This window comes from Melospiza melodia, chromosome 3 (assembly GCF_035770615.1).
Source record: "Melospiza melodia melodia isolate bMelMel2 chromosome 3, bMelMel2.pri, whole genome shotgun sequence".
Classification (NCBI taxonomy): domain Eukaryota; kingdom Metazoa; phylum Chordata; class Aves; order Passeriformes; family Passerellidae; genus Melospiza; species Melospiza melodia.
Genome location: NC_086196.1, coordinates 57,656,713 through 57,666,957, shown reverse-complemented (window position 1 = coordinate 57,666,957; position 10,245 = coordinate 57,656,713). Strand labels below are relative to the sequence as shown.

General features: G+C 44.5%; 2 protein-coding genes and 1 long non-coding RNA gene across 8 annotated transcripts in view; 2 read left to right on the top strand and 1 right to left on the bottom strand.

Moving 5' to 3' along the window:
* Positions 1–336: 336 nt before the first annotated feature.
* DPY30 (dpy-30 histone methyltransferase complex regulatory subunit) lies at positions 337–5,887 on the bottom strand. Of its 2 annotated transcripts, none has more exons than XM_063151890.1 (5): positions 5,760–5,887; positions 5,250–5,323; positions 5,118–5,165; positions 3,801–3,943; positions 337–569 (listed from the first exon to the last, which is right to left on the bottom strand). In XM_063151890.1, exons 2-5 carry the CDS (start codon positions 5,283–5,285, stop codon positions 497–499), a joined length of 300 nt encoding a protein of 99 aa, XP_063007960.1. In that variant the 5' UTR covers positions 5,286–5,323; positions 5,760–5,887; the 3' UTR covers positions 337–496. The 2 variants fall into 2 exon arrangements, with proteins under 2 accessions (XP_063007960.1, XP_063007961.1); XM_063151891.1 differs by lacking the exon at positions 5,760–5,887 and adding an exon at positions 5,414–5,550.
* Positions 5,888–5,972: 85 nt separating this feature from the next.
* On the top strand, positions 5,973–7,149 carry LOC134416766 (uncharacterized). The gene is made up of 2 exons (XR_010027376.1): positions 5,973–6,121; positions 6,466–7,149. It is a non-coding gene; the product is annotated as an uncharacterized LOC134416766 (long non-coding RNA).
* Positions 7,150–8,907: 1,758 nt separating this feature from the next.
* Positions 8,908–10,245, top strand: part of SPAST (spastin) — a 38,630-nt gene continuing 37,292 nt past the window's right edge. For all 5 annotated transcript variants that reach the window (XM_063151888.1, XM_063151886.1, XM_063151887.1 and 2 more), the window contains exon 1: positions 8,908–9,389. In XM_063151888.1, the coding sequence (XP_063007958.1) occupies positions 8,984–9,389 (406 nt within the window). In that variant the 5' untranslated portion in view covers positions 8,908–8,983. The remainder of the gene's footprint in view (positions 9,390–10,245) is intronic.

Sequence of the window (10,245 nt, the reverse complement as noted above, 5' to 3'; positions counted from 1 at the left end):
AATGACAAATGCTGAACAGCACACCTCATTAATGGACCTATGTGAGACACTGGATGCTGTCTCTAGGTGATCTGTTCAGCTGCTGGATCTCATTGTTTGTTTTAACTAAACCCATTTCCTGGTGTTCTGAAGCAAGTTCTCAATTAAATTTTAATTGTTCTGCATTTGTTTGCTTTCTGTTTAGGCATATTGCACTGGAGGGTGCTATATAAAACCCAATTAAGTTATATAAATTATCAGCCATGCGATGGAATTATTCAGACTTTCATCCAGTAGTGGAGTTTCAGTATTTTATTTTCAAAATCTCTTAATAGCTAGTTTAAAACAAGAGAACAATTAAATGTAAAGTGTTCTTTATTAAATAAACTCAAAAGATAAAGCAAATTGTGCAGTTAAGAAAGACAACAACGTGGCTAAAGGATTTTTACAGCAGAAAACAAATTGCGGCAAATGAGCATTTCAGTCTAGCAGCCCAACTGTCCTCATTTTTATGGAGTTAATTTCGGTCCTCAAATTGTGACTTGTTTTTTAAAAGATATGCTGCTAGAAATTCAATGGGATTGGGTGGTCTGCAAAGAAAAGAAGTAAATCAAAAGTAATTATTCGTTATTATATGGAATTAGGTGGCTGAAGAACCAATCACTTTCCCTTAAAAGCAACACAGCTCATCCCAAACACTTCTAAGCATTGATTTAGGGATGACCAACTACCTAGAGTGACTCTGTAAATTTCCAGTTTATGTCTAATGACAAAGATTTTAAAAAGGAGTCTTAGTCACTGTGGGTTCAATGTTACTAAATTGCTAGAACAGAACTGACATACCTAAAACCACAGTCTGCAAGCATAAATACTGTACGTACATCATTGGATATGACATGCATTTGCTTCTTTCTTTACTCATGCTATTTAAAGTAAAACTGAATCTCTGCTTTTTTTGTTTTTTTTTTTTTCAAGTGGTTATTGTGTAGCTTAGTTGTTAATTAAGAGTTGTTTTCATGGTTTCTGGCAACTGAAACAAACACAACAAATCTTCAAGTTTGAGAAGTGCTGTAACTTGCAAGTAGTCAATAACAAACGCTTTTGATCACTGGCCTTAGTCTGGAGGTTTTTTAAAAAGAACTCCTCCAGCTATGCCATGTGAATCCTGCTAATCTGGATTCTGTCCACAGAATGACATACTTATTCCACAGCATGTCAAACCAAAGGTCTGGCAGTGAGCAAGTCTGCCTATAAAGAGCACAAAAACAACAACAACAAAAAAAATATGCAGAGACACTTCTCGGGACCATCCTTTTGGCATCCAAGCATGTACCAATTCCTGAGCTAGTACCCTTAATAGTCTGGGGTGGATTCCTCTACAGCTTTGACCAGTTGCCTCTTGAACACAAATAAAATGTTAATGTCCTCAACTGAAAGCAAAAAAATAGCTTAATTATGTGACCTGTGAAGGATCAGCTCTTTGTTCATAATGAATTTGCTACCTGCTTCATTTAATTTGATTACTGAATCAGAAGAGATAGTAAACAGTCCATCCCAATCCATCATCTCTGTGCTGCTGTGATTTAACAGGCTCCTAATATGTTCAGCCACAGAAGCCTCTTCTCTAGATATCATCTAGTCAGTCATTCCATATAGAGATAGTATTCCATACTTATGACCACCTTGTCACTCTCACTTTTTCACATTCTACCAGAATACAGGGAAATTATACATAACATTAAAAATATAAGAACATCACTTTTTAATTTAAATAGTGACATTATGCTTGTTTTTTACCCCTTTAATTTTAGGTTGGTTTTACCCCTTCAATTTCTAAGTGCTACCATTCAGAATTTATTTTTGATTAAAGCAGTGCATTGACATATATATGTAACAGTTTAACATCATTTTTCCACAAGGGTAATTTTCAGCTCAGAATCTAACATTTTGTCAGTGGAGTTTTTCACTACCCTCTGAGGTCCACAACTTTATGTTTATTTGGATTCAATGTCACTTTCTGTCAGTTTAAATTTTTCATGCCAGTCTTCACAGTTTTATGAAGTTCCTGTGCAATTATTTACAATTAATCAACTTAAAATCTATTCTGTAAAACTCAGTCTCAACTTCTGTCCGCCACTTCTTCAAATTGTTGTAAGTGATCTTTTCCATGATTCTAGTGTTGAGCTCATTTCACTGCGAAAATTCAACATTTATTTCTACCCTTTATCTCATATCTTCCTATCAGTTCCTCATCCATATAAAGGCATTTCCTTTAATCCCAACAGCAACTAACTAATTTTAAAAGCTGTTAGTGAACAACAATGTGAAAATCTTTTTGGAAATTTAAACAGAGTGCATCATCTGCATTCCTCTTTATGTATGCTTACTGACTCCTTCACTAAACTCCAATACACTTAAAAAGACCTAACAAAAATTGTGCTGACCTCCTCCCAAATATGTCATTTATCCATATGCTCACTATCCTGGATGGTAATTTCTACTGAATTCCAAGCATGATTATCAGATGTACTGGGCTGTTCCCTGAACATTTCTATATTCCTTTGAAAAATAACTTAGCATCCACTAGTTATTTTCCTGTTCAATTTTAAGCAGTAGATTATACAGCAGAGCTGAGAGTTCAGCTTTCTCGCTCCTGAGGGTTTACTAGCTCAGCTCAACAGACAGTTTGCCCTGGTAGGTTCATACTACCTGTATGTTTCCTAACCTCTCCTATCAATGATCCAATTTCACTTCTGTGATGAGCCCCCATAATGAAGATAGAAAAAAGGCAAGGCAAGACAAGGGAAGGCAAAGGGAAGGGAAAGAGAAAGGGAAAGGGAGGAAAAAGTTTGCCTGTCACACAGGTATTCAGAGTGTAAGGGTGGAGTATTAACCTTGGGCTGTGTTTTACATTGAGTCTGCAGCAGAACTCCCACAGATATCAGCTGAAGATCTGCACATCCCTCAGGTGTGCACATGGGTGGACCTTCCTAGGTGCCTAATTTTGCTTAATTAGCTGTCTGTACACTGCAGTTTAAATTCTCAACTGCTTTTGAAGTTCATTCACTGTTGATGGTTCTTCTGACTGTAGGTGCCATGATGCAATTACGGTCATCTATATCAGCTTTTGATTGTATTATTTCAGTTTGAGAGATGGCTCACAAAGTACGATTTGCCACTAGTGAGGACACACCAAGAGGCTAGAAATTAGTTTTGTTAAGATGAACAAATATTTGCTGTTATTGAAGGATACCTGTCTATACTGACTGGTAAAGAGAGCTGGGGCATCTCAGCAGCATAATCTTTATCCAGAAGATAAACCATCAGTCTGCTTCTTACAGAAGCAGACTGTGTTTACAGTGCAGGCTCAGCCACACCCTTTGGGAAGTATCTTAATCTCTGACAAAGATGCATGTCATGCCTGATTTGTCTTTCCTTCGCTTAAATGTCAAGCAGAACTGTTTATAATTCCACACAACAAAAATCTTCAGAACCAGAACATCCTCTTGCCTTGCTTCTCTAAGGTGAATTACATGATAAAATTAATAACAAAACCTCTCCCATTTTTCCCTCTGAAACTTTCACAACCTTATTGGGAGATGATGATTTCAATAAATGACTCCTGTCATGCCATATGTGCCTAAGTGAGGAACCCACCCTGCATGGTCAATCACAGCAATTCATGGGTTCATAAACCTGTTATAATGAGGACCTTACAAAGAGCAATACCATATTTGGTGTGGGAGGCCTAAAAGGTGCTGCACTGCCCGAGTTTGAGACCTGCATTTCCTAGGAACAGAAGGAACACAGAAGCATCTTACCTCTCTTTTGCAAGAACAGCAAGTCCCTGTAGCAAGATAGGTACAACTGTCTGATCCAAGTAGGCACGTGTGGGTAATGACTGAAGATCCACCTTCTGCTTTGATGTTTTCTCAGCATTTAGTTTCTCATTTTCTACTATCCTCTGAAGTAAAAAAAACCCAAAAACATGAATGAACATTGGTAACAGCAGCCACATCTACTTTGAAGTGTGTGTGCAAAGTACCCATCTCTGCAATTGGATGGCAATAATTTCTTTACATCTTTTAACAATATTAAGTGCATATTTTTCCTTGCAAAAATACCTAATTCAGAGGAACCTTCTGTTAAATTCCTATGTTTTGGGGAAACAATGTTAAGAAGTTGTAAGTTTTCTACAAGAGAAGACATCCAATCCCAGGAATTTTTATTTCTGCCATTTTTTTAAATTTCAGTTCAAATTCACTGATTTGAACTCTACACCACTAAGACAGGAATATCAACAAGAGTCTCAGTTAGATGGTTCCTGTACACATGTGCTTCTAACACAAAATGGTAAAAGCACAAGGAATTCAGGTGAAGCCTGACAAAGGAGACTCTAGCAAAGTCAAGTACTTTGTGACTGTGCTCTACTCAAGTACAGATGGACACTTTAAAGAAAACATATGCAAAATGCCTCCGGGTACTTTTTGATCAAAAAGTGCTGCATCACCTTACACCATTAACTGTAGTTGAAGAGTGATACCCTCCCACTGCCAGTAAACCAAAAGTATTCAGTGCAATGTACATGAATCTACTGGCACAGGACCGGTGTGTTATGGGCCTGTAGGAACCATGGAAGCTGAGGCATAGACACAAGCAGTTACCAGAGAGATGAGCCCCAGAAAATGTTTTAAAGTAGTTTGTGCAAAAGCTTAGCACAGACTAGGAACTTATAATAAAGGGAGGCTGAAAGCTTTTCTTTGATAAGAAGAGTAAATAAATGTCATAGAGTTAGGAAGTGATTCTCCCAGTCTACTCACCATAGGTTGAGCCTAATGTGGGTGGCTTTTTTTGTGCCATAATATATATCTGTATCTCTCACAGACAGCAACAGAACAGATAATAATCATAAGATACTTAAAAAAAACCTCAACTCATTAAAAGGCTCATTATCTACTTCAGTACCATTTAGAACAATGGAAGTAGCACAACAGAAAATATATTTACAGCTATTTCCACCAGGGACAGGTATTGCTTAACTCCATTGAGAATATTACATTTTCTGAAGTTAGACTCAGGAGTCAACTTCTTTCCCCTAACCACAGATGTGACTTCCACTGCAACAAAATCTTTGTTACCTCTACATTTTCAGTGAGGCCGTATTCGGAATGAGGATTTTCCGGAACCTGTAAAATAACACATGGTTAGCAAAGCTAAAATTCTCCTTTTACACATGTAACATAATGCACATAAAACATTTCTTATAATACCTGTGGCTGTCCCTCCATAATCTGTTCTCCCTCCATGATTCAAGAAGTGAAATTTGATTGACGTCCAAGAAGATCTAGGAAAGCAATAAAAAATCCGGTCAGCAGGCTGAGATGAAGCCCATGTGAGCTGAGCGATATTGCATCACTTGGTTACTAATGGTTACCAAGGCACAATTACTAGAAAGCACAGGGAGTCGCTCCGTGCTCCCCCCGCGCCAAACTTGAACTGGTTTCTCCCGCACGCAGAACCGAGAAGTGCCTTGAAGTTACGTCCGCTGAAGGGAGCAGTACTGCGATTAGAGAATACAGCACTCATCTCCCCGGGACGCCGGAGACATCCCTTTCCCCGCTTCCTTCCTTCCCTCCCGTGCCCGCCACGGCGCCCCGAGAGCCGCCGCGGGCAGGGCCGGGCTGGGGCCGCGCCGCAACCGCGGCCACGTGCGGGCAGCGCCCCCGGCCGTGCCCCGGGCACCCCGCGGGGGAGGGGCGGCCCCGCCGCAGGGCTCTCACCGCCGGTGGGTCCGGGACGGGCGGGACAGCGGGATCGGAGGGACACCGGGATCGGCGGGACGCACACCGGGAGCCGCTCCGCAGCAACCGCGGCCGCCGTCGCGGAGTGTTTTGACGTCAGTGAAGCGGTCGCGCGGCCGGCCCCGGGCGCAGTGCGCCTGCGCGGGCGCCACCCGCGGCCCGCGGGGCGGGGCCGTGTGCGGGAGAGTTCTGTCGCCTGTCGGGATAAAACTCGCGGGGTGTGCTCGCTTCCAAATCAGCCCGGGGGTTTGCCTGCAGAAATATGCTCGTAAATCAGTGCGGCTTGCTGTCTGAGGAGGTCACTGTGGTGTTCACGGAAAATAACATTGCTGAAGCTGAAAGTGGGTTTTTGTTAGTGAAATAACTTAGTGTTAACACTGCTTGAGGCTTCTGGAAGTTCTTTGGTATTATAAAATCTGTTAAAACTTTATATCAGTAAATAAGAGATTTTTTTAAAGGACAGTTACATATACTAAAAGAAAATTCATGAGTGGGCTGGAACATACTTGATGTGAAAAATGTGTATTTTATGATTGGCTTTTCACAAATATTAAAATTAATATTAGATGTGTTATGCTAGAAAGTTATGCTGTATAATTTTCTTAAGTAATGTGTTAAATATAGTTTTAGGTTATAACATAATATTAAAATAGAAACTATGCTACGTAATATACTTTTTTTAAAGAGAGGACTCGCACTGAGATAGCAGCCACAGGACACCTGAATCTTTCAGAGAAAAAGAATTTATTGCTCCATTAGCAGAAGAAATGAACTTCTTCCTGCCTCGCTCAGCCCTGAAGATGCTGTCAGGATTAAGAGGAAGAAGTTGACACTGACCAGACCGAATCCTGTATTTGAATGGAATTTATGCATCATGTATGAGGTGTATGAATATGCAACAAGCTATTGCTTTTAAGGGTTAATCCTCTGTTAACGTGTGCCCCTTTTCAGGCTTATGTTGTGCAGAAAAAGGTACCCGGACGTCCATAACTCTTTGTTTTTATTGTCTCATATTGTCCTAATCCAAACTCTCCAAATTATTATTACTCTAATTATATTACTATTTTTATAACCGTTTTATTAATATTGAACTTTTAAAATTCTAAAAAAAAAGTGATTGGCGTTTTTCACACTTGATAATATTTTCATAATAGAAGTACATAATCATTCTTACAAAACACAGTAAAAAAGGACTTGATGTACATCACTGCATTTTTTCAGTATTAATAGGTTCACTGTCTGTCTAATAATGGTCTAGGTCATGAATAGTTGCTATATGCTTGTATGTTATTTTATATGTGATAACATTCTGTATTTCATACAGTAAGAAAACTGTGCATTGTTCTGTCATTAAAAGAAAACCACTCCACTCTGTCGTTTAAGAAAATAAATACACATCACCAGGGGCAACTGGAAGTAACTTAATGAGGCATAAACAAACAAGAAAAAAAAACCCCAGTGGTTTTATAGTAATTTGGGAAGAATGAATAAAATACTGCAGACAGTAGTGATTTTAGTTTGGTGTATCCTTTTAATTAACATGCCCCACCAACTGCCCTTTCTTGCTATAAGCTGGGGGAAACTTGCTTGGGCGCTGAATTACCTGTCTGCAGTTTGGGGACTGTCTCAGCTCCGGTGTGCTGTCACTGTAGGACATGAAACAACACGACACGCTCACACTGTTGTTCTCAAGGTGAAAAAAGGGAAGTTTATTTTCTGACTTCAACATTTATAGATTTCCAAAAGTGACAGTGGATTGGAGGGTGAAAGTGCCACTTCACCAATGACACTGGACAAACCAAGTCGATCAATTTTCTCCTTCTCCATAAAAGAATGCAAAACAATAAATTATTTACAAATCAGGGCGACAGTGTGCAGTTCAGGGGTGCAGCACAGAGATGATCTATCATAATCTAGTATTACTCCGTATTTTATTTGTAGAACAGAGTGTGTGTGACAAAGCAAAACAAAGATGAAAAAGATCAGACAACGCACCCACAAAGGTGGGAAGGTCGGAGCAGAGAGGGAGGTGCTCGCTCATAGCGGCAGGCACAGAAGTGCTGGTGTATGGATGCCTCCCTCCCCTAGATTGCTAGACCAAAGGTACCAAAGCGTTTTTAAGGTTTGCAATAACCAAAGGAGTAGGGAGCTGGAGGATCTATCTCTTTGGTGAAACACAAATAAATATTATGGCTGGGCAAATAATTGTCAAGGGCTTCGACAACTCCATGTTCACTTTGGGTAAGGAGAGTGGAGTAGAGTTAAGATTATTTTTTTTTTCTTCCAGAGCGCTTTATCTATAATGTATAGTGAATTCCATTAGCTCCCTGCATGTGAGGAGCCAGCCTGTCATTGCCATTACAGAGCTGCGGAGCAGACAAAGCTCCGCAGCACCCTCCCGGGGGCAGGGACACCGCCGGGGACTGGCTGCTCCACGCCTCTCCGAGCGAGGGAATTCCCCGGGCTCTGCAGGCGGGAGCGGCGCCAGGAGCCCGCGCTGCATTGTGCCTAAGGGCGGCTCACAATCCCGGCCAGAATAACTAATCCTGGTAAATTATTCATCGCCCGTCCGCTCAGTGAGGCCATGGGCCGGCACTGGGCGGCCTCGGCCGGGGCTGGAGCTGCCGCTGTCGGTCTGCGCTCCTGCACATCCCCGAAAGGAGGCTGGGCCAGCTGGGGGGCGGCCTCTTCTCCCGGCGACCAGCGAAAGGACAAGGGGACATTTCCCCAGGCTGTGCCAGCGGCGGTCCAGGCTGGACACTAGAAGGAATTTCTTCACAGAGAGGGTTGTTTAACTAGGGAATGGACTGCCGGAGGAGGTGGTACAGTCACCGTCCCTGATCATGTTCAAGACCGGTCCGGACGCCGTGCTACGGTCCAGTTTCACATCGGTCAAAGGCTAGACTCGCTGATCTCACAGGCCTTTTCCGACCACACTGATTCTGTCATTCTGTGCTTTCCAGGCCCAGCGCTGAGCGCCCCTGAGAGCCCTCCACTCGGGCCGTGGGAACGGTAGGCCGGGCGCTGTAGGTGCCGTACCCATGGTGGCAGCGGCGGTGCCGCCTCCCCCCGCCCCGCCGGGCCGCCCGCATCCCGCCCCCCGTCCCTCCCCCTGGGCCGGCCGAAAGGGGCGTCGCCGCCGCCGCCATCGCCATGGCCGGTTGTTGTCAGTCCCTGGCAGCGGGTTATGGCGACGGCGGTGAATGAATTCTCCGGGCGGCCGAGGGAAGAAGAAGGGCTCAGCCGGCTCCAGTTCCGCGCCTCCGACCGCCGGCGCCTCTCCCTCCTCGCCGCCCGGGCCGGCGCCCCCCGTGCCGCCGGCGGGGGCGGCGGCGGCGGCGTCCCCGCACAAGCGGAACCTGTACTACTTCTCGTACCCGCTCTTCGCCGCCTTCGCCCTGCTCCGCTTCGTCGCCTTCCAGCTCGGGCTGCTCTTCGCCTGGCTCTGCGAGCGCCTCTCCCGCGGCGCCCTCATGGCCGCCAAGGGCAGCAGGGCCGGGGCCGGCGAGGCGCCCGAGCCCGGCGGGGCGCCCGAGACGGTGCGGGCGTGCCACAAGCGGGCCTTCGAGTGCATCTCCATGGCTCTGCGCATCGACGAGGACGAGACAGGTAGGGAGGGAGCGCCCGCGGCTGCCCCGGGGTGCGGGGGGAGGCCGGCAAGGCCCTGGGCCGTGGAACCGCTTTCGGCTGAGAGCACACAAAACCCGCTCGTGGGAGAAATGCGGGGGGTGAGCCGGGCTGTGTGCGGGGGGCTGCGGACGCTGTGCCCGTGGGTGAGCCGCGCTGTGCCCGCAGGCGGTGGCGGTGCTTTGGTCCCCGGCCCGGTCCGTCCCTGCCGCAGCCCGCAGGTGCGGGTCGGATCTCAAAGCTGCGGCCCGGGCTCGTTCCCCTCGCAAGACAAGTGCTTGTATTTCTCCCCAAAAACTCAATTTTTTCTGGGTGAGGTGGTTAAAAATTGCGGGCCGGTGTGTGACTGTAACTAGCCTTCGCCAAGCCAGCTGGACAACAAAAGCAGCAAGGACAATAATAAGGATGTGTCCTACAGTGCACTGCCTGGCAAATGATGCGAGTGCTCAAGCGAGGCTGCAGGTTACTTGGCCCTCAGAATGCCCATTTGGAGTGGTGTGACTTTTAAGGAAATAAATACTTATTTTAAGTATTTAGGCAGTTTCTTAAAATGTGTTTTTCTTAAACTGTTTGACATGCATACTCTTAAAAGCCTAAAAACCTACCACTGTGTGATGAGAAGACCTTAAGGAGAGCATTTAGGGTTCAATGAAATCAAACAGAGGAGTGAGGATTTTTTACAAAATACTTGATACTGAATTAAATTTAATCATTTATTCTAAATGCAGCAGCATGATTGTGTCAGCATGCAAAAGGTAGGCTTTGGGGGCATGCTGTGCTGGTGTTTAAAATTCTCAGGAAAAGTCAGAATGCTTTATTCTGAACTTTCAGTTGTGCT

Excerpts from the sequence above, each read along its gene's own strand:
- DPY30 (XM_063151890.1), bottom strand. The coding sequence starts at position 5,285 with ATGGAGGGAGAACAGATTATGGAGGGACAGCCACAG. Across the intron at positions 5,166-5,249 it reads TTATGGAGGGACAGCCACAG|GTTCCGGAAAATCCTCATTC; the intron begins GTATTATAAGAA and ends GTTATTTTACAG. Across the intron at positions 570-3,800 it reads GCTGTTCTTGCAAAAGAGAG|ACCACCCAATCCCATTGAAT; the intron begins GTAAGATGCTTC and ends TTTTCTTTGCAG.